The 24,933-nt window shown below is 34.4% G+C and overlaps 1 protein-coding gene and 1 non-coding gene across 4 annotated transcripts in view; one reads left to right on the top strand and one right to left on the bottom strand.

The window, feature by feature from the left end:
• por (Protein-serine O-palmitoleoyltransferase por) overlaps positions 1-24,696 on the top strand; it is a 58,953-nt gene extending 34,257 nt beyond the window's left edge. For 2 of the 3 annotated variants that reach the window (XM_069836803.1, XM_069836804.1), the window contains exon 7: positions 2,085-4,670. In XM_069836803.1, coding sequence (XP_069692904.1) covers positions 2,085-2,518 — 434 coding nt within the window. In that variant the 3' untranslated portion in view covers positions 2,519-4,670. Of the gene's footprint in view, positions 1-2,084; positions 4,671-5,004 lie in introns of those variants that run through there. The other variant, XM_069836805.1, reaches the window with a different exon arrangement.
• TRNAC-GCA (transfer RNA cysteine (anticodon GCA)) lies at positions 16,473-16,549 on the bottom strand. Its single transcript has one exon. It is a non-coding gene; the product is annotated as a tRNA-Cys (tRNA).
• Positions 24,697-24,933: the final 237 nt, after the last annotated feature.

Consider the following 24,933-nt stretch of genomic DNA (forward strand, 5'->3'; position numbering starts at 1 on the left):
TCTCTTTGGTTTTTTGGTCGACGTACATACTGCACACCATCAGAAGAAAATAATTTAAATTTACTCTCTTCACTCCATAACACCTTATACCAGTCTGTAGTGTTCCATGTTTGATACATTTTTGCAAACTCTAACCTGGTCTCCCCATTTTTTGGATTTATGAGTGGTTTTCGTGAGGTCGTCTACCATTTTAATCACCAGCTACTAGGCGATGTTTCGCAGTAGAGACATGTAGGTTCAGTCCATGGTGCTGCTCTAGATCATCCCTAATTTGTCGAGCTGATTTTCGTGGATCAGCAAACAAAATCATTCTGTCCTAGCTCACTGTTGTTTTTCGAGGACGACCAGACCTTGGCTTATTGTCTACTGACCCTTCTTGTTTTTGCCGTCAACTCCACACACTTATGAGTTGTGATATACCAAAATCTTTAGCAACGCTAGACTGCAATTTTCCCTTCTTCAAAGCATTTAAAACAGCTTGTCTCACATCCACAGAGTATTCCTTTTGTTTTGGCATGCTTGCAATGGTCTGTACATACAAACAAGCACTGTCTAAATACCTAAACGCCAATATTTAATGTGTACCATGCCACCAAATCAAATCACAAAATATTTATGACCTAATGGAATATACATTTATATTGTTATTCTATGAACTTGCCTGCTTCCTAAATACGTAACCACAGCAACGTGATGCTACTCACAGAATGACACAGCTGTGTGCTTTGCATGCAAACAGTACTGGCAACAAAAAACCTTAACTACAAAATACTTTTGAGTGCTACTGTACAAATTTCGAATAGTGAGTCTCTTCTCTCTGGTATAAGAATGAATGCCAAAAGAGCTAGTATTGTTCGGAAATTCCATGTTGCATTACTTAAATTAGTCATTTTCTGTAACTTCACTTGCGTAAGTCTTCCAGTTTCTTAAAAAAAAAAAACAGAAAACTCGAGTTAAATGAAATAGAAATTTCATATCATCACAACATCCTGCTTTTTCAGTAATCTTTTCTTTACCGTTTTTTATATTCATCTTGAGCTGTTCGTAGTTTGTTAAAAGTTCCGGGATAAATGAATATTCGATACTGGGCGATTTGTTGTTTCCTCCAAATTCATCATCCATTATTATGTGAACCACTTGATCAAGAACATGATGTTGACAACCTATGAATTGTGGTTCTTCCAGTTTCTTTTCAGTAAACAGTCTTTGTAAGTGAATGGCAATCCCCTTCTTTCTTCCTGTGTTCACATTTGTAGTGCCCGTAACAGTCATCTTCATATTCTTTCATAAATTGTATTTATCGAGAACAGCTGTTATTCCTTTGACAATAGTATCTGCTTTTCTGTTTGGTAAATCTATTACATTTAACTTACCTAACTTCTTCTTGTTCGTTCTTCAAAACTAGAACTTGATATTCTTGGCCTTCAATACGTTTACCATCAAAATACAATGCCCATCGATTTGTGATACAGGAAATTAATTATTTTGCAAAAAGTCATAACCCTAGTACACATGCATCTTACATCATAATCATGTATGAAGTATAGTATAGTATACTATCCTCTCAGGACTCAGGAGGTTAAGCTGTTCCCTTCTTCAACTGTAACTTGAATAAGAGTTTACCAGTATACACAAACAAAAAAAGGGGGGAAAAAAAAAGAGAGATTAAAGAAGGATTTTTCAGAAATGCTTGCTTTGGCATGCAAAAATAATATGTAGTGAGCAAATAACCAAACAAGTCCTATATACACAACTAATGGTAGAAGATCAAGGTCATTGAAGTTGATAGCGAGTCAGAATGGCCTAATACTTTCCGATGGTGGTAGATTAGGATATTATAGAAATGCCAACAAAAGAGAAAGTGAATATTGGTTGTTTGTGACCTGCACATGCTTTAAAACAGTGTACTAATGTATAAAATCAGATCATTTCTGGCTGGAACCAAAGCAAGCAAATACCACATTCTTCACGAAATCCTATAGAATCAGTATTTTAACCTTCTGAAAATGAAAGTCATTAATTAATTGATGGTTTTATGTTTCAATTGTAAAACTCCTTACGTATGTGTGTGTGTGTGTGTACAGATGTTTTTCGAACGACAAAGCCACTAGGCAGCTTTGCAGCCATCCTGTCCACATATGCCGTGAGCTCCCTGCTCCACGGACTGAACTTCCAGCTCGCTGCTGTGCTACTCTCTCTTGGAGCTTATACATATGTGGAGTATGTGTTGCGTCAGAAACTTGCGACTGTGTTTGGTGCCTGCATTCAGGTACGTCCTTGTCGAAGAGATTGTTCCCATCGCAATAAGGAGAAGAGGTTCACTGTGGTGCTTGGGAACATGGGCCTCGGTCTTGTCGCTATGTTTCACCTCTCTTACCTAGGAGTGATGTTCGACATGTCATCTAAACTCCAGGAGGAGGGCTACAATTATGCCCACACATTGGCCAAATGGTCAGTTCTTAGTTACGCTAGTCACTGGGTAGCTTTAGGCACATACATATTTTATCTACTTGTGTGAAGTTATTTGATTTAAAAAGTCGACTTCAAGATCTTTTTATCCCAGGAATCAAATGAACATTAGTTTCTTCGCCCATCAAGAGAATAGGGTTGTCTCTCTTATTCGAGACATTTAGTATTTAATTTGTCAGTAATCTAGAACAACTATTAATGAATTCTAAAGTAAGATATGAAGTATTCTATTCAACTATCATTGTAACAACTGCCGAACCATGAAATATAGCTATAATGTTTCAAGTTATTTTATATAAATATATTTATTGTACTTACGGTGAAGCAGGACTATAAAATGGGTCCCTTCTGAAAATATCATTGAAATGTTTGTAGTATCACTTGTTCCAAAGCTCAATCAAAATTTCATACAAAATATTATACTTACTTTAATCCATGCTACGTGTTATGCTCATTTGTGCCTATTTTTAGGATGTAACTTTCATTTATATTAAAAAAAAGGCTAATGTCATGAATAATGACAATCTAGACTGTGCCAAAAGAAAATCTTAGCTTGAAATGTGGCACAAAGTAAAAAGTAACCATGACTTTGTGGGCATATTCCATTGTCTGAAGTTTAAATTTGAAATGAAATTTCAGAAATCAGTTATCTTTCTGTGCTCAAGTGGAAAAAGAAATATAAAGGTAAACCTGTTCTGACGTGGATTTCAGGATAAGTATATCCCCTTCTTTTCCCATCCTACCAAATTTTTTAACAATGGCTAGTGCCCACGAAGTTAAAGGTTATTGATTTGAAAAATGTCCGAGGCTACATTACATATTGTTTCTGTGTTGCAGAGCTACGGCCATTTCATCTTCTAGTTTTGTGTAAGCCTTGTTTCATTCACAGCAGTTTAAAAGTAAAGCACATGGTTATTATTATTATTATTATTATTATTATTATTATTATTATTATTAATAATAATGCAATTATGAGAATTAATTTACAGTAACTGTAGATGTGAATAGATTTCGAATCTCTTGAGAAGTTATGGTGCCAGAATAGTATTAGAAGCAAATGTGATGCAGCTGTTGTGCATCATTATTGAAATTGGTACAGGGTACAGCCTTGTCATAAACTGAATTTTTAGTAGTGTATCAGAAAGATTTCTATTTGTTCCTTGAACATATAACTAAGAATCTAGAAGTTCTGTTCTTGCAGGCATTTTCTTTCCAATTCATCCCAATTTGGTTTCATGATGTGAGCCAGCATGTGCCAAGAATGTTAATACGTGGATAAACCTTACACTGTATGATGTTGCAGTGTTCTTCAACCAGTCTGACGTGCTTATTGTTTATATATTTTGCAAGGTGCTTACTAGGAGAGAGAATTAATTTAAATTTGAGTAGTATATTCCCTCTCTTTAGAAAAGTTAAGTATATACTTTCATTCCAAATGAACCCATACCAGTATTACATCTAGATATATACAAATCTCTTGAAACATACATCATATTTACTAACATTTTCTACTAAAAGTTAGATTAGTGCACACGTTGTAAGCTGAATGGCTTTCCATGCTGGAGATTGGATTCAAATCTCAGGAAGTTCACGTACAATTTGTGGTGGACAAAAATTATTGTGGCAGATCTTTTTTGGAGTACCGTCAACCGGGGTGAAATTGGACTAGCTTATTATTATTTTTTTTTAAGCTTTTCATGGGGTGCTGATGTTTTTGGTTTTGGAATATGGCATATCGCAGGGGGAAATTTTCAGGAGTATAGTGCACATAAAACTTTTTTTTTTGTAAATATGTAATTAAAAAATAATTATTGTCTGGTGTCACTCCATATGGTGGGGTGAATTGGGAAACTCATTAAGTATAAACTTCCGGCCAAAACTGTTGCATAGTGAAGTGAAGTTGGACAGTAAAAATTACTAAAAAAGAAAACATAACTTTCATTCAATTATTTCAACATAAAGGTCAATTAATATTTTCATGAAATCTTCAATATACACTGCTCAAAACAATTAGAGGAACACTGTTTCTTAAAGAGGTGTATAACGGAAAGTCATTTATTTAGAGTGATGAAATATAATGTGTCATGTAAACAACCTTTATTTGTAAGTAAGATAAATTTTTCATACTTTGTACATGAAACTTTAATGCTTTATGCAGCAGTATGTCACAGTACCTTAAAATAAAATGAAATCTCCTTGTAGTCTTTCCTTTTCAAGTTGAGACATTTCAATATCTTGTTTGGTCACCATATGTCTACATAACTGGTGCACATCTGCGAGATACACTTCTGCGTAGTCTGCAGATGTCTACTTGCGGTATATTCTGCTACTCGTCTACAAGAGTGACTGCAAGCTGTTCCAAAGTTCGAGGGCTATTTGACGCTCTGCAGTTCTTCTTTCTAGCTGATCCCATAAATGTTCAATGGGATTAAGGTCAGGGCTCATAGCAGGCCAGTACATTGTTTGAATATGCAGCCGCCTTAACACATCCATGGTGACCTTTGCATTATGTACATTTGCGTTGTCTTGTTGCAGAATGAACCCTGGCTCCATACCGAATGCTGTAGGCATTACATGATCCATTAGAATGTCAATGTACCTGGGAGTATTAAGACTGCCTCTGACGACAAGATCAGTTGTATTGTCCATAGTGATGCCACCCCATATCATGACTGACCCAAAGCCAAATCTATATCTTTCTTGTACAGCAGTATCTGGAAGATGCTCACCACACGCAAAAGTGTCCATCACAGTGAGTTAGCCGAAACAGAGATTCGTCTGTGAACAGTACCTTGCGCCAGTGACGAAGTTGGCAATGGCAATATGTATGTATTACCACTGCAATTGCGTATACACCCGGTGGCAGTGATATATAATATGCAATAACATTACAGTAAAAATTACAGCAATAAAATAACATAGGTAAAATAAACGTAAAATTAATTCTAACTGTAAATGAATAAATAAATGCAATAAACCTAGACTGTGCTATAAATAACGCCTACTATAAGCAAAAATAAACCAAACTTACAAGTAAACATATTTCTTTTAAACCCAACTATTGTAAACGTAAGTTATTACAAGTCACTTCAATGAATTACATATCAGCTTAATTAATTACATGTCACAACTCAGATAATTACACTACACCTACAATTAAATTTCAGCCTACTCTTCTTAACCTTTCCTTAAATGTATTGATTTTGAGAGGACCACCCTGAAAGATTGCCACAGGTAAGCTGTTCCAGTCTACTATTGTGTGGTTTACAGAGGAAAATTTTGCCACGCCTGTTCTTTGTTTTCTGCATTTAAACTTCATTATATGATCAGTCCTGTCTAATTATGATGGTGCCACTAATCTAGCATTGATGTCGATCCATGCTTTGTGTCCCATTTGTGCCTTAAACAGTGCACTCAGTCTGGCTTTTCATCACCTTAATTCGAGTAATTCCCATCCTAAGCATTTTATTACTTCTTTTCCATGTCCCTTCCCCATTTTGACATATTTTGCTGGCCTACATTGAACTTTTTCTATTGAATCAATTTGGGTTTGTTAGTAAGGATCCCAACCTAGTGCTCCATATTCCATTATTGGGCAAACAAGGGTTGTGTACGTTAATTCTTTTGACTTTCGGTTAGCTTTCTTAACAATACACATAGAGAAATGTAGTGCTTTCCGAGCTTTCCTTATAATATTAGTAACTTGTTCCTCCCAACCCAGTTTGTTACTTAAATACATACCTAGGTATTTACATTGTTTACTTTTGGCACCAGGTACCACTCAATTGGTATTTGAGACAAATTTATTTATGCGTTCTGCAGAAGGATATTGACTTACTCTCACTCACATTGATTTTCATTTTATTTTCTGTCCTCCAGGTTTGAATAAAATTAAGATTGTTTTACAAGGCGGCAATATCGGATTCATCACTAATTTTTCTACATATTGTGTATATATATATATATATATATATATAAAATTGGCTTGGAATGACAAGGTTCTAACCACCAAAATTAAAAAAACTGCTTTATGTGTAAATTGGCCTTAGATTTGAGTGATCTATATGTAACAATGTAGCTGCCATTTGTTGAATAGTGTGCAAAATAGAAGAATGTCAAGGTTGTATCTGTCATAGAAAGAATCCAGTAGTTGGAAAAAGGAGCATCTTCTGCGGACATCTGGAAAAAGAACTAAGGAAGAAACTAGTGAAGTGCTTGTGTGGAGTGTAGCATTGTGTGTGGCAGAAACATGACATTACGACAAAGTCAAGAGAAGCAACTAGAAGCATTTGAAATGTGGATATGAAGAAGAATGGAACTTGTGAAGTGGACATACAGAATAAGAAATGAAACTGTATTGGAAACAGTGGGTGAAGAAAGAATGATGCTGAAGCTGTTCAGGAAGAGGAAAAGGAATTGGTTGGGTCACTGGTTGAGAAGAAACTGCCTACAGAAGGATGCACTGGAAGGGATGGTAAACGGAAGAAAAGTTCGTGGCAGAAGAAGATACAGATGATAGATGACATATATGGGTCATATGAGACAAAGAGGAAGGCAGAAAATAGGAAAGATTGGAGAAAGCTGGGTTTGCAGTGAAAGACCTGACCTTGGGCAGAACCCTGAATGAATGAATTAAATTGTATTATTTATCATTAGCAAAAAAATTCACTTTTCATTTTCATAGTTTTCTGTCCAAGGGTAGGTCTTTCACTACAAACCAAGCATTTTCCATTTTCCTATTTTTCGCCTTCCTTTTTGGTCTCCACACACAATACATAAATCTTTAATATTACGTATCATCTGTTACCTTCTTCTGTTCCGAACTTTTCTCCTGTTCGCCATTCCTCCCAGTGCATACTTCAATTTAAAAACTCACCATTAACTCGAAAACCTTGAGCAATGGAAACATTTTGAAAACAAATTCGAAATCACCGTGGTTATTTCTATGAGAATCCACAGTTTTAACAGACAAAAGTTTAGTCTCTCTGCATACGAAAGTCCTTTGTTTAACTCCCCGAAACTCGAAAACCAGTAAGGATTTTGAGTAGCAACCACTTTTAAAAGTAATTTACATTCTTTCTAAATATTTCTCTTGCTTTGACCCCCATCTAAAGTGAAAAATATATAAGTTTTTCGCTTATGAACTTATGCTTATTTTGAACTGATCACTTCCAAGTCAGTTCTTTCTTTTTTCACTTCCCTAAAAAGATACTTGTTTCTATTTTTTTTCTATGCTTTTCTTAGGCATTTATATATGAATCGTAAAAATTACAGTGTGATTGATTGACTACCATAAGATCTACGACGTGATAATGCTCTCTGCTTGCTGAAGTCTTTACAGAACCCTAGATAGAATAATGACCTTCCATTGCGACAACCAACCAATCAGAGCGCAAGTTTCAGGCAGCTGTATCTTGAAAATCAAACCAGTTTGATTCCTGCTGAATGGCGAGATGTGTGGCGAGGTGAATAGTTTCAGCATATTTTTACTCATTATGTTTCATTTGTTTGTTTCTTAATTGCAACGCAGCAAGATGTGTGGCGAGGTGAACTACTCCAGCATGTTTTTACGCTAAGGCTGAGGTGCTTGCCTTTCGGGCTCTTAAAAAAAAAAAACTAAAGTATATTATACTGTACTGTACTTGACTAAATACTAGTGCAGCGGTCGGAAAATGTAGTACATTTAGTACAAGTCAAACGCGACTTCTCAACCCCCACCCTTTAGTTCACCTGCACTGGCAGGTTTAGCATACGAGGTGAATGAGCTCGGTAGGTTTGCTGCGACGACTGTAGAACAGCTGAAGGTGTAAGATGCCAATCACTGTATAGTGGAATTATTTTTTTAATTAGTTATTTTTACGATGCTTTATCAGCTGCTATTGTTATCTAACGTCTAAATAAGCTGAAGCAAAATGAGTTGAGGGTCTAGTGCCGAAAGTTAACCCAGCATTTGCTCTTGATGGGTTGAGGGAAAACCCCATAAAAACCTCAACCAGGTAACTTGGCCCAACCAGTTGCACTTGGGCCAGCTTGTTTCACTGTCAGGGATGCTAATCACGGTGGACCAAATTATTGTATAGTATGGAATGTGTCAGTGCATCCTCAGTCTATGAACATTGGTTATTTTTCTTGTATTAAAAAAATAACTTATCATTACATACGATTTCAATGTTGAAATCAAACTAACACAACAATATTCTTTGCAGTGACCACTAGCCACCTTCTGTTGCATGGCCACTCTTTCCTGTAGTGAGAGCCATCTGCTTGTAACTTGTAATTCACTTTCACGATTAAAAGTGACAGTATATGTACCTGTTATTTAAAATAAACTAGAAACGATTGAACATCATCGCCCTCTTCCTCTATGCATGCCTCACTCTTCAGAATATAGATACAATTTCTCTTTTGAATGACATGTTGTCCAGTCTTGGTCTAAATTGTCGATTGATTGTTGCTGTACCTTTGTTCACTACGAAGTGTAGCAGTCTAATGAGGAAATGAAAGTTTTATTTACTGACTATATATGTGTTAATATGATCACAAAAGAGTAATGGATAGTTATACATAATTGTCAAATATTACAAATTATTAGACTTAGCACAAAAGCTGCATACATTTTGATAACCCACTGGGCGGATAACATAACAGTATATTATATAAGCATTCAAAATATTACACTACTAATTTTATGAAGCTATCAGCAGTCTGTGTGGTTATAAAAATATTCTACTGTGCAAACCTGGGTTCGATTCTTTGGTAGTTTAGGTATATGACCAGTTGGTCATATACCTGTCTCAGTTATAACGTGAAAATAATTATTTCTATGCTAGATTTCCAGCTGTTCTCATCTCATATCTGTTGAATAGAAACACACTCAAATGATTTTTCTTTTATGTATGGTATCCCTTATTTTACAATGTTAGATCAGGTTTGAGCTGAACAAAGTAACTGCTTTGGCTGCAACAGAGTATCATTTCACTTTATGGAGAGGTTCAACACCATACTCTTTGGTAATAAATGTAACACCAGACTAGAAATCCCCAACCTGATGTAGTATGCAGATATAAGCTTTCATAGGCGGAATAGATCAACTAGACTCCAATATCGCTGTTTACAGGATATCAGTATGAGGCAAGAAATAGCATAACCTATGCATTGATATGCAATTCTTATCTCTTAGCAATATCGTACAATCCTAGCATCACTCCCTTTAATTAAAAAAAATAATAGGCCTATTGCCATTGCACTGCTCGTAAAGTGTGCAATGCCCCCAGTTCGACCAGAACCATCAACTAAGTCACTGGTAGATTTCTCATCCTCTGTTCGTCGACACCAAACAGGTCACAGGATTGGGTCAAGTAAGAAAAAGTTGTAAAGTGTCCAAAAGTAAGACTGGAAAGCCAGCAGGAAATGTCAAGTTCCTCTTTATGACAAATGTTTTGCTACTTTGCAAAATAGTTTTATGCTTATGACTGATATGATTGCTAGTTTTCATAGATAAATACAATTAGTTAATTAGTTAATTCCCGATAAATTAAAATTAATCCTTGTACAAACACTCGTGATGCCACACTTTGACTACTGCAATGTTATATTAAGTAACCTCAATGCAAATTTGAGCAGCAGCTACAACGTGTTAATAATGCGTGTGTCCGTTATATTTGCAATATTCGTAAGTATGATCATGTTTCCCTGTCTTTCCAAACTCTGTCTTGGCTAAGGCTAAGCGATTGATGAGCCCTGCATTCTCTTATTCCCTTATTTCAAATTCTGTGCACCACTACCCCAATCTATTTGGCTTCTCGTTTTCAAAATTTATCCGCATATCATCAGCTAAGTACAAGATCTCATCATAACAATTTACTCATTATACCGTACCACAAGACATCTTTATATTCTTCATCTTATACAGTTTCAGTTGCTAGAAATTGGAACTCGCTTCCGAGTGATGTAAGGGGTTGTTGGACAATAACTTCATTTAGGTCAAAATTACATAAATTCTTACTTAACAGATTAATTGCTGATTAATATTTGTTACTTATAATGAAACTAACATCTGTCCATTCTTATTATCATCATTAATTTCTCTAAATAGATTTACAAAACCTCTAATGGCAATTACATTAATATTCTCATTATAAAAATATATTTTAGATTTATATATATATATTTTTTTTTTCTCCCTGTAACATAGTTCTAGTAAGCTTATATTAAATTAATTTTCATCATTTTACTAGCTATCCCAAATATTAAATTAATTATAATTGATTGAATTAAATTAGCTCATAAATTAAGTTACTACTTTACCTTATAGGTTTATCTAAATTTAAATAAATATGTAGTCTACTAGTCGTTAAAATTGAAGAATATTGCTGGAGAACCTTTTAAGTGTAGTTTGTAATTTAAATATGTATTGTATTGATTAAGGCTGGTTGAGTGGAAGAGAAGGCCTTATGGCCTTAACTCTGCCAGTGAAAATAAAACATTATTATTATTATTATTATTATTATTATTATTATTATTATTATTATTATTATTATTATTATTGCTTAAGTGAACAATAACTATTTTGTGTTTGTTAAATAAATCATGCCCCATTTGAACAATTGCAACTCCAAAAATCGGTTTCATTTGTAATTATTCCCCACTTCAGTAGAGAATATTTTTAGCACTAGAGATATCACATCTGCCCAGTCGGTCGAATGACCACCTCAAAAGGTTACTTGTGCTTGAAATATAATTAAAATTCTCGTTTTTCATCACTTCTTAGGTCCTTATGATAAAGATATGTGAAATTTATAAAGAAACTTGAAGGAAAAAGTTCCGGACAGATATGGGTATAAACAATATACTTGGTCTGTTAACAAAATTATAAACAGCTTCGAAAGTCGGAGATGATATACATTTTTGCTATTAAATGGATAAAAGTACATATCTAAAACCAGAACCCATTTTCAGCTGTTCAGATTTCCATTTGAAGTAAGGGTCACCAATATTCTCAGTGTACAAAGTTACCATTTATAAGGAAATCATACATTACTGTGTAATGGGTAGGCTATACGAACCTGATTATTTCATAAAATAATTCTTAAAATCAACAGTCGTCATTAAGTCATAGGAACACTCTGTGATGTCACGAATATTTGTTGATGAAAAATTCTAATGACATTAAATTTAAAATTTGTGCCTGAACAAGTGGAATAGTACATTTTAATGTATCTACCATTAGCCGGTTACAACACTGCAGTGCAGGTTGACATTCAGACTTTTTGTCATGGAATTTATGGTGCACCAATGTTGAAGTCAGTGCTCTTATGTCATCTGCCACTATTTCATAACTTATTCATTTGTCATATTTATTATCATTAATGCAAAACAGATCCATTTCCACTTGGAAACCCAACTTCAAAGTGATCTTCATTTCGTTAAAGTATATGTTCACATAAGAAAATTTACAGTAATTTACCTTAAACTCATCTTGTTAAAAATGTTAAGTGATCTTCGCATCTTCATTGTAATAAGCATTCTTTAAAATAGGCCTATAGGCATATTGACCATTCATTGTACTTCTTTAACAAAACTGACATATCTAGCAGAAAGACCAATAAATTTTCAGCACTGTCTTCACTTCTAAAAAGCTACAGATATGTTAGCAGAGTTTGAAATTAAGTGGTCCAATTTATTTTTATAAATTTTCATGTCGATTATGTAACCATTTCTCTTCTAGAGTGGTCCATTACACATATAGGGTTGAAAAACACTGTTACATTTGGAAGCTCAGATTATAATTAATATGTTTTGTAATTTTGTATACTTTTTTACTACTTCGTGTTGAAATACAAAAATAAATTATCAAGCTACTGTAATTAATCTTCTTCTACTGATTTCAGCATCACATTTTCACTGTGCTTGATTATCCCAGAGACTGCAAAATGTTAAAAGTCTGTGTGTGCATACATATGTTACAATGGTGTGGTGTGATAGGTTTGGTGATCAAAAGTATTGGGAACATTTAATTCATATTTTTAAGTTTCTGGAATAGGAGTTTAAGTCTGACATTAAGAAACGTATTTCAAATTCTACAACATCGTTCAAATTACAATAACAGTAACTAGGTTTTTAACTTTTCTTAAATTTAATTTTGGTAGTATTATCTAATCCTCTCTCCCCATTTCAGAAATGTTTCAGTAAAATGTTGTGCAGTAATGATGAATACATGTGTGTTTTTCCTTCCCATGCGTATTATCAACAGTAATCTCACTAGAATTCCTCATGGGGGAAGAAATTTTCTCATGAAATTTCGGCCAGTGTATGGGACTGGTGCCCACCCAGCATCGTGATGCACTTGGGGAGCTACGATAGGTAACAAAATCCGGTTGCGAATACCAGCTATAACGGCTGGGGGGATCATCGTGCTAACCACACGATACCTCCATTCTTGTTGGATGATCGTCCACCTCTGCTTCGGCATGTGGGCGTGAGGCCAGCAGCCGGCTGGTCGGTCTAGGCCCTTCACAGGCTGTAGCGCCAAGGATTATTAATCTCACTAGAGGTTTTTATTTATCTAGAGAATTTACGTGGTGCATGCATGTCAACTTTTTATATTAATTACACTTGATAGTACTTATCATTCTTCATCAACTCTCCTTCAAGAGTAACAAATTTATTACTAACAACAAAACTTTCATATAAACATGGCTCTAAAAATAATTAGTTTCAGATTTAGTAAGGAGTTTGTCCTTACATTAACTCCTGAAGAGCAGTAAACTGAAATTGCTTTCATGTTGCAAATTTTTCTTTTTAACAGACCATGAGATTTGTTTTCCTTTGCTTGATTGTGATCTTATTGGTCCATATTTCTTATACATGACAGGAACCAGATATCAGCAGTTTCTCAGAACTGAATTGTACCATTTAATGGATGATGTACCTCTGGACATTATCTGCCAAATGCGGTACTTGCATGATAATGCTCCAGCTCTTTTCAATCTCAGAGTTCATTGTCATTTAAATGGCCTGTCCAGTCGCCAGATTTAAATCCAATGGATTTTTGTCTCTGGAAATATTTGAAGTCCATAGTTTATGCAACAACTCCTGTAGCTAATGTTGATATTCTAAGACAGTGTATCCTAAATGGGTTTGAACAAATACGAAACACTCCAGACGTTTTCAACAGAGTACAACAAAGCATGAAATGCAGGCTCAGGGGATTCATCTTTGCAGGAGGAGACCACTTTGAGCTCTTTTTGTTATATTTTGTAGTGAGTTGTTTTCTTTTATAATAAGTTGCTTAAGGTATGGTCACACGTCGCTACTTTTGCAGTGCTGCAGTACAAAAACTGCGCAACTCTCGTACTGCGACGTGTGAACAATGGTGCAACCCGAAAAGTAGCGACTGCCGAACCTGCTGCCCGCTACTTTTTCATGCTGCACGCAACTTAGAAGTAGCGACGTGTGAACAGGGTTCTCAGGGTTGCAGCCGCAGCATTTTTGATATCGGTTTTGTTGAAGCTTTTCCTGCGGTTGCGACCAGTGTTGCCACCCAAATGTGCCAATGGTACTTTTATTGTTTGGATATATTTTAATGTTAGATGTGATGAAAATAAATTATTTGTAACAGTTATTAAATGCACACCACAGTCTGAGCATATTTGCTGACGATATAATTCATTTTTTTTAATTTTCCGTAGCATAGTTTCAAACAGGAGGGTTGCCAACATTGATTACGTGAATATGCTGTTGGTTATCATTTAAGTATATAGGCGTTTTTAAAAGCTTTATAGTAAAAATAATGCCAATTTCTGAATACTAGCAGCACGCTACTTTTGGCTTATGTGTGAACACGACACGCAACTTTTGCAGCTGCAGTACAAAAGTTGCGCAGAAAAAGTAGCGACGTGTGACCGTACATTTAGTCTCACTTCTGCTATGAGTTTGTTTGTTACCAAGAAAGTAGTGTAACTCTGAAACTAATCATTCTCAGGATCATGTAATATGAAAATTTGTTGTTCGGAAAACATCCCCAAAATATTTTACACCAATTTGCATACATTGTGTGTGGGTGTGTGTGTTTGTGTTTTTTTTTTTTTCTGTTTAAAAGCATGATTAGCATTATTCATTCAACTAGAGCTGTTTTAACATTTAAGGAAATAGATATTGAAATTTGTACCAATGAAACTTGCAATTATTTTCGATTCTGTTGCATACAACAAAGAAGTCAGACTGAACTGTTCCTTGGTGAAGTTGAGTCAACCTGCCAGATTCAAACATTTATCAAAAGACAGAGACATATCCACTTTTGAAAAAAAAAATTGAAATTATTTTAAATTAAACTTAATGTAGCAGAAATACTACCTATAGTCATCATCGTTTATATAGTCATTTATGAATGATTTTGTAATTTCAGTGACGTATTTATTATTTTTATGTTGTTTTAATGGTAACAATTGTCATACACTTTCACAAGTCCATGAATACTGCATTGTAGTTATGTTAATATATTAGTAGGTACTATTTTCATACTGGAATTTTCTTTAATGACAAATAATCTTCGTTGTTCTTGACACTATTAGAAATGAAGTATTTCATCTGAGTTTCTTTTCCTTTTAGCCAATATTTTTTGCGGGATTTTACCAACCACACCATGGTCTCTAAGAATGCTGTAGTCATTGTGCCATAGCCTAAACACATCTCCCCTGTTTATGCCTTACAGAATGTTACTTAATTTTATATTACATTGTGAAAATGGCCGTCACTCTTCACACTTCAATATAAGCAGGAAGAAGGGAAAGATCACATCTGTGTCCACCATTTTCTGTGTATAAGTAATTCAGATTTCCTCAAGAAATGTAGTTTGTGTGGACAATATAAGTGACTTGTTCAAATCTTATCTAAATGACAAAATATTTAATTGAAGTTATACAGAATTCGAGGTACAGTACTAAGATCCTGACCTTTTCTTTTTACATAATATATAAAATGGTTCGTTTTATGTTATATTCATAAGTCGAAATACTAGTCTTGAGTTTTGATTTAACAATAAGATTTTGATCTTAGATTAATTGCAGATATCTTAATCACTTTCTTTATACTAAAGTGTTATAACGAAGTGTCAAATTCTTCATTTCTAAAAACAAACTGCAAATATTCGCAATATTTTGAATCAGTTTTAATGTTTTTTCTAGAAATATAATAATACTTGATCTATACTGCAAGTTAATTTCTATTATATATATACGCATTTACATCTACTCGTAAAGTCATTTTGTAATGCATTCAAGCCTGAGTTACACAGTTTTCAAAATTGTCAAATGGGAAAGAAGTCAGAATTAATTTGTAAACTTAAGGTTATAAACACACGTTGATTGAATTAATGTAAGGTATATGGTAAATGGAAAAGCTCATCTTTAATATGTAGCCTATGTACATGCGGGAGAAGCTTATACTGAAAGTGAAAATCATTCCCGACCTGCATTTCAACCCTTGCTCCCTTCTTCAAGAATTAGAGCAAACTATCTTTTTGTACTTCATCTGGCTTTATATATAGGTATACAATTTCTCTATGGCCAAAGTGAAGTAGAAATAAAAAATTAAATAAAAAGACTGAATAATGTAAAACTCAGTTTTCACTCATGAACTTCGACCTTTACATTAGCACTATATCCCTTGTTGCTTATTTCATCACATGCAAGATCATTCTGAGTTAATTAGGGTTGCCTAAAACAGGATTTAATAATTTTATTCCATAATTAGAAATTATGTAGGTCTACAACAGTTTCTAGGACATATTCAGCCCCAGCATCCTGTTGTAGTATGAATTATTGTAGAGTGTGGCTTCCCCGTAGACTTGCACCAAATGACTCCGTCACTATATTGCATAGTTAGGGTAATGTGATTGGGTATGCCAGTATTACTTACTTCATTGAGTGTACAGACAGTACTCACAGTATATGTGCTAAAGAACAGAGCTAAGTATTATTACCATTAAGTACGAGAAAAATTCGTACCGGCACCGGGAATCGAACCCAGGACCTCTCAGCTGTGCACGCTGAGTGCTCTTAACCAACTGAGCCATGCCGGGACACGATCCACGATCGTACTTAATGGTAATAAAACAAACTGACTAGTTCATACTAGTCATGTAATATGCAATGAGGTGGGCGAGACCTCATTCATATTTGATACATAGAGCTAAGTATTTTGAATCTGACTGTCCAAGAACCGAAGTCCTATGACAAGTATTTGTTATTATAGTCTTGGATCGAAGTAGGTACCATGATTAAGAATAGTGCTTGTGAAACACATATATATTAAAGGACCACAACATTAATTCCCTGCAGAAGCAAACACTTCTTTAAGGGTGAATATCTGGTCCACTGTACCTATTAGCAAATGAATACAGGATTTTCCCCCAGGGATAATAATTACAACTGGAGCGTGATTTTAATCAGTAATGTTCTCCTGCTTCCTGCATCAGCATGCCCACATGAGTTCATGGCGTGTATACAGAGAATTTTCAAGTAATCCTTTCTTAGCTCTCAATAGACTTGCATACAAGTTCCTGACATTTTCAAAATCTTGAAGTTGTATAAAATCTTAAATTTATAAATCAGTAGATTAAAACTATAACTATTAACTAAAAATAACGATTACAATTAAATTGACAGTAGCCTATATAAAATGACTAGTACTGGTACTGGTAATGATTTTAACAGCTGCATTTAGAGTGACATTATAAGAATGATTAATAATGGTGCTTTTAGTGATCTGTACATAGATTAACTGAGAACAATAATGATTTACAACGAATTACACATAAACTGATGATATATGGGATGACTGAAAATGGTAGGCCTAACAATTACCATGAACTGCACATAGATTGATAGTGTACAAAATGACAGAATAACTATTTACAATGAACTTGATATTATACAAGGATATGAGGATTATTACACGCCGGTATTTTGTTTGTTGGATCCTCTGATAACATGTGGTAAGGAGTATAGATTCTGGTGATGGAATTCTTCGTACTCAGGACGATGACACAATTTGCAGAAACACCATCCAATATCCAGGAAAACCATCCTTGAATTTAATCCCCATTTAAATATTCCTATAATGAATAATAATTTTCCCTGTGAAATTTTAATAACTACCACTACTCTTTTAATTTTCCTATTGTAGGTATTTCCTTAATGTGCTGGGGTAATCTGTTGTATAATTTGAAGCCAGTGTATTTAAAGCTTTTTTCATAGAGTGAAGTTTTATGTGTGAGAGAGGACAGGTCGTTTTTTGTTCCTTGTGTTGTGTGAATGTATGCTAGAGTTTTTCTGGAAGCTGGCCAGGTTTGTTTCCATGTAGATAAGATTTGCTAAGATATAAACACAAGGAAGAGTTGAAATATGTAATTCTATTTAAGAAATAAATTCACAAAAAATTGCATAAACAAGTAACAAAGAATGCTGCGGTCCCCATCACCGAAACTGGCACAGAAATCGTTATATATGTCTTTCCACGCTTGTTCTTTCTTCGCGTTCGTATTAGTAGACGTACATTTATTTTCTACAATTGCAATTCGTTTTTGGATAAACGTAAATAATAAACTTTTTTCTTCTGACGTCCAGTTGCCCCCATGCTTCCTTTTACTACATTCAATTTCCATTTTTCTTTTTCCTACCTCAACCACAACACAATTTGTATATTCCTTCAGAATTCGTAGTTTAATGGTGATTGCAGTAAACATTCGACAATCGTGTAAGTCCGCGGCCAGTCTGCGCATGCGCAGAAGCATTTTCAGCATTGTGTAGCATTGTCCAAAGGTAATACGCCGACCAACGTAGCCGTTGAATAATCAGCGTCTGTGAATTCTGTACAAGTAACCAGTCGATAGCCGGGGCTAGTTTAGCATGCTCATAGCGCGGGCTAGCGAAATGTCTATGAATAGGGCCCGTAATGATTAAGAACCAGATAGCAGCCCTGTTGTAGAGTGAATACTTTTGTGCAATATCTGTACAAGTTTGTAGGGGTATAATATTGTATACTTTTAACTATATATCTTGTAATACCCATTTGATACATCTGTGCCAACAAATAACAGCATTCGGTAGCCATAGAAACATACTGCTTGCATCCTCCTCAGAGAAAATTGCACTGTTATCAAATGACTTGATACAGATTGAAAGACATTAGCGTCGCAGTCATTTCCCTGTTCACTCGTTTACGTGTTTGCACATGGCTTTTGAATTGAATTTAATGGAGGGAGGCACTATGGCCCAGCACTGCGACCTCGTTCAGATCTATTGTGTTAGCCCTCTGGTGACGCATTCTCAAACCCACACCGGCCGACCACACTAAGGTTCTCTGGTCCAGGTTTCGAGCAGGCAACTCTACTCGTCCCTAGGCCAAACCCTTCCATGCGTCACCGGCTGACATTCAGGGAACGCTACAGGATTATGAAATGGAGAAATGGTGATGGAATGATGTAAATGCCTAATTTGGGGAAAAACAGAAACCCGGGAAAAACCCCAACTGCGACCTTGTCCGCCACAAGTGTCACTATGGATTTTTTCAATGAAAAATCCCAGACCTGACTGGGAATCGAACCCGGGCAATCTGACCATTCAGCCACTGCAGAGGTCTTGCACATGGTTACTCTCGGATATGTACACAAACTAGTTACAGAATACAATTTCATATCATTTCTTAAATGATTTTATTTTAATCTCTTGAGGTTCTTGAAAAAATTGTAATCAACCATTTCGACCTATATTCGTTTCAGCGTGAAATAAAAATTGTGTTATCATAACTTAGAATTTGAAAGACAAAAAAGAGAATATGTTTTCTGTGAAAATTAGTCATATCATGGGGAAATGTAAACTCGTCCAAAGGAAATCTGTAATTTAGGTCCATTATGTAAACTCATCCACATTCCAAAATAATGCCCTAATGACTGATGTAATTCAATTTATGATAATGACCAATGGAGTGAATGTTATAATAATGCATTACACAGGGTGTAAATGATATAAACTGCCAAAATTTTATAGGCAGTACATATCGGTCTACTGAACAAAATATCTAGTGGAATTTAACTATATCTTATAACTTTATTTTTAATTTATAAAATATTTGTTTTTAAGATTGATAGTAACTTCATTATTTATTTACATTTCGACTGAAGGTAAATGTTACTGCCAATGACCTTGCACCCAACACTCAGCACATACCAATTCACAACAGAATAATAAATGACTGCTTCAGCGTGCATACAGGGAAAATTGCCTAAATAATGACTGTCTATTCACTTTTCCAAAAATGTTAGACCCACAAAACGCATTTTTTTTTCTAGGAAGACCATGACGGTTAGAAAAACATTTGACTTTTTTCTTCTGTTATCTATGCTCTGCCAACATTATTTTTTGGCAGTTTGTATTATTTACACCCTGTTTAATGCTGTCAGAAATAGGCCTGTCATAAGAATAGAAAGGTTAAGATGGGCCGGACAAGTGATGAGAATGAATGAATGGCTGAATGGCATAGAAGAGGATTTGAGTAAGTTAGGATCTCACAATTAAAGAACAGTAGCACAAGACTGATCAGTATGGCATAAAATCTTTGTAAAGGTGAAGGTCCTATAGAGGACTGTAGCACTAGGATAGAAGAAGAACCTATGTAAACTCATCCGGATACAAGAGCAAACACTTTCCTTCTCATTTTATCCAGACCTAGGACCGTAACACACTACAGCGAGAAATACGTAATGCATTTGTCGAGCTATGGAAAATACTTTCCTTTAGCATGGAGTAACACTCGAAATAAGACATAGCTGACATTGGTCGGCTAGCGATTTTTTTGAAAACATAGCTACCACATCACCTGTATTTCCTCTCCCACAGATAACCTAACCTAATTGTAGCCTATAAAATTTATATTACATGCATGAAATTGAACAATTAATAGAAAGTCACATGTTCAAATTTATGTAACTTTAATTCTATCAGCGCATATCAGACTCAAAGGCCTTGAATAATAATATTATATACAAGGTCTTTGATCAAACTGCCTTCCTTGTGGCATAATAAAATTCGTGTTTTATCTATACAGAGATGGCTCTACTGTGTAGCACCATATTTCTCGCTGTAGTGTGAAGACATAAGCATTGCTAAGCTGTCTCCGCACATATTACATAGTTCATACTTCTCGGTGTAGTGAGTTACAGGCCTTAGGACTGGCTTGGTTAAAAATGTTTGTTCATGTAGGCCTTTGTTTTAATTTTACAGATCTTAGGCCGTTAACATTAAAATGATGAGAAGTAATTTCAATAAAATGTAACATGTATATATTTTCACCTTTACAATCATGAATGCCTTTTCATGTATAAAATTGCTTCTTCATGGTTGCCTGTTTTATTTGTTTTGGTTTTGTGATACTTTGAAGTTGGATTATATTTGTGTCTGGTAATCTTTTAAAATCCTGACAGAATCTTAAATATTAGAATGAGTAGCATTAAAATTCGTGTTGAAATTTGAATGAAAAGATTCACATGCATTAGTTGTGTGACAAGTGCTACCTGAGTTGGCCCAAGTGTAAGGAAGGAATGTAGCACCTTATGGCATTCTTTATCACTTCTACCCAGTCACTTGGCACATAAACCTCAAGGTTGTGCTTTTTATATCACAACAAAGCTTGACCACATTCATTAAAGCTGTGCTCAGGAAGAGAAAACTTTTGATCAATAATTCCCAGTGTTTGGGAATTTTTTGCGTTCGTATTTTGGTCCTCAGAGCTGTCACTGAACGAAGTCAAATGTAAAATTTCAACTTGGCTTGGTGTAAGCAGATTTCAGTTTCCGATTTACATTATAATAAACAGTGAACATTTTCTCCCTTCTGTGTTGATATCAGTCTTATTGCAATTTAATATACAATTATACGAATGATCCTTAAATACTCCTTTGGGAACAGCCTTTCCTTTATTGGTCACATATTCTTAATCTGTTTCCAGCTTTCTTAGTTTCTCCCTTTCTTTTTTATCCTCTGATAGCATCTGCAGTACTGTTGGCCTCCTAGTAGCATGGTAGCAGAAGTTCATAACAAATGCCAGTCGCTGCCACCTATTTGATGGCCATTACTCTCCATTTAGTGTATTAAAGAGTAAAAAAATAAATATCCATTGTTTACAGTAAACATTCGAGCGAAATGATAACCAGCACAAAAGCTCACATAATTTAGAATATTTTTCAAAACTGGAGATTTTCATGTGAAATGTTTGCCATTTCTATTATTTTGATCAGTTTTGTAGCTGATATGCTGAACTTTCCAACACACATAAGCTAAACAGCTCAGTGACGTTCGAGCACAAACATAATTTAGCATCAGTTCCTCCTGTCTCTTCTTAAATTCGGACATGCTGCTCTGTTTTTGGATTGGCTTGGGGTTAACATATTAATTTTGCATGTATTCGCCTATCAAGAGTAATTTATTTATTGAGACAACTTAGAAACTTATTGACTGAAGACTGTCTCAGAAATGTATATTTTACATTTTTAATAGTATCTTATGCTACAGAATTCACATCTGGGGTAATGGTGCCGATGTCAATTATGTTCTTGTCTTACAAAAGAAGGTTATTCGTATCTTCAATGGCTCTGATTATTGAAATATTAGTTGAGAATGAATAAAAATTTAAATGTATATGTGCGGATGTGCACCATTATGGCACAAGAACAAATTATATGTTCAAAAGCGATATGACTCCAGAACTTACTGTCAATATGTTCAATGAAGTTCCAGTTGAGGTCCAAACTATAGATATATCTTTATTTAGAAATGTTTATATAATTGGTTTAATAACCCTTTTTATAATTGAAGAGAATTTTTTATGCTAATGTTGTATCTTTTTAATTTTGTCAAATTTTTTCCTCTAATCAAACCATTTTGGACTTATTATATGTATATTGTATATTTGACGAAGTCTGTAGCAGTTATTACTCTGTTTATGACTTAATAAATTGAATTGAATATGAAACAGACAGATCGCACGAAATTTCGCACTAATCTATATATTACTGTTTTATCTGGAACTGTACAATCAAGAAATTTACTACGAAATTTTCTGCGATACTTTGTCCAAAACTATCACGTAATAAACCTCTCGTAAATAAAAATGTGTTGTTCTAGACCAGCCGTTTTCAACTGGTGTGCTGCAAGAGCATGAAAGTAGTAAGGGTTGTCGTAGGACAAATTGGAAAAATAAAAGTGAAAAGAGTAGTGAAAAAGTGAGTCCACAGGAGTCAACTTTCAGCAAACATGGCACAAGGTCAGTAAACACAGTGTAGGTGTGCAAGCGGCAGAGAAGAGAATGACTGACATGCAGTGAAGTTTGATTATTATTATCGTACCAACCTTAAAAAATATCGTATTTTGTTTGTCTTTAAAAAAATATCCTATATTAAATATCTGTAATAATATTGTATGTTTTCATATTTCCTAAATAAAAAATTAAGAAAATATGCATAATATCATAATTATCACACTGATACTGCTTTGTAATAATTATGTCATTAAATTTTGCATTTCTATCATAAACTTCAAATAAAGATACAAAAAAATATATCAGTTTTATTTGTGAATGTGTTATTTTGTTTCAGTGCTTCTCAACCTTTTTTGCCCCATGTGCCCTTTCACCATTTATCACACTGTCATTCCTCCCCATGTTCACTAAAAAATAATGCATATAAAATTTAAAATATTTTATTTTATATATTAATGCACATACATTAATCTAATTTATTTGCATTTTATAATCCTCATTCCCTCCTAAAGCCCTCAAAATTTCTTCTAGGTTGGGAACCACTGGTTTAGGTTATACGAGTGCGCTGCGGGATTTTAAATTACACCTTTAGTGCACCACATGTTCAAAAAGGTTGAAAAACGCTGTTCTAGATTACACTGCATTTTCGCAACATTAGAGCCTTTATATTTTGTGTGTACATTTGCTTCAATACAGCTTTATACACGTTCAAAGAAGATACTTATGACAATAGTTCTTTAAGTATAACTTCCAGTAAATCCAAGTAAAATTTTTGCTGTGGCAGGTTTTCTTGGAGTACTCTCAGCTTCCTAGCCATCATTTTACCATTTACCTCACGATAAAATACCTAGCATTGTACATATCCTTTAGTTAGTGCATAGGGACTTCATATCTGACCAGGCAGGTTAAAAAAGAAAGCTGTACTCCACTACAGAAACTTAAGATTGTAATATAACTCATAGTTACATTTTTGGCATTAGCACTTCATATTTCAAAATTTCAGTAGTTATCACCTCAGTATCGGGTTCTGTCAAGTGACAAAGAAGGATGGTATGTGATCTTTTAAAAACAACAACCTATGCATTTAATTATTTAGTTATATACTGATGTACAGAATACTATATGTATACTTGCACTAAGAAAGAAAATGTTACATCGTTTTATCAACACACATCAATACCTCTACTAGGTTGATGGTTAGATTTTTATAGTACTCTACTGCTCAAAAGTCCTTTTAAATACCTTAGTGTAAGGTACACACACGCTCTGCATTAACTCACATACATTCATTTATGTGTATTTAGTTTCTTAAAGTAATTGTGAAGATGGTGATAACATAGTTATTGAAGTACTGATTAAAGTCATTTAAGAGTATTAATTAAAACTAATTGTAACTTTGGCAATAATTTAATGCTATCCACATTGTCAATTTTTCCATTGTCTAGGATAGCCAGGATTTTGAAAAAGTGTAAATTTTAACTTGTTTGTTGGCAGAGGTTGTCAGCATTTAAGATGTTGGCAGTGTAGATTTAGAGACTGAAAACTGTTTTGTATAAATTGATCAAGTGATCATGAACTGAAGACAATGTAATACATATAATGGTGGCTGTAAATTTCTCTTATTGTTATCTTGTATTTTGTTCAAAGAAAATGCTTTATGAGTCATCTCATTGAAAGTTATTTTATTATTATTTGTAAAATATTTGCGATATTCTTTAAGGATGTTGAACATTATCATGCTTCTTCCATGATCTTCATAAATTTCTGCAGTTATTAATGTTTGAAATGTCTTTAGAACAAGATAAAAGTAATTCCCAGAAAGGCTGTGTATTCATAAGGATTCCCAGTAGGTTAGAATACAGATATATTGTAATTAATAATTGCAGTAACAATAAACACCAAGAATAGTAGTTGCTTGAATTTTGTCATTGTATTATCAACCTAACTCAATTCCACTTCTTGTCACCCCATATGTGTAACCTTGTAGACTTCGCAGTTCTCCGAGGCTGTTGCCAGTGAAAGTGTAAGATTTTAATTGAATGTGTGGCATGTGCCGCAATTTATTAGAAAGGCATAATAGCCTATATTATACTTTATTTCCTATTTGTTATGTACACTAATATATTACAAATTTTTTTCATGCTAAGTATT

Source organism: Periplaneta americana, chromosome 10 (genome assembly GCF_040183065.1).
Source record: "Periplaneta americana isolate PAMFEO1 chromosome 10, P.americana_PAMFEO1_priV1, whole genome shotgun sequence".
In the NCBI taxonomy this organism is placed as follows: Eukaryota; Metazoa; Arthropoda; class Insecta; order Blattodea; family Blattidae; genus Periplaneta; species Periplaneta americana.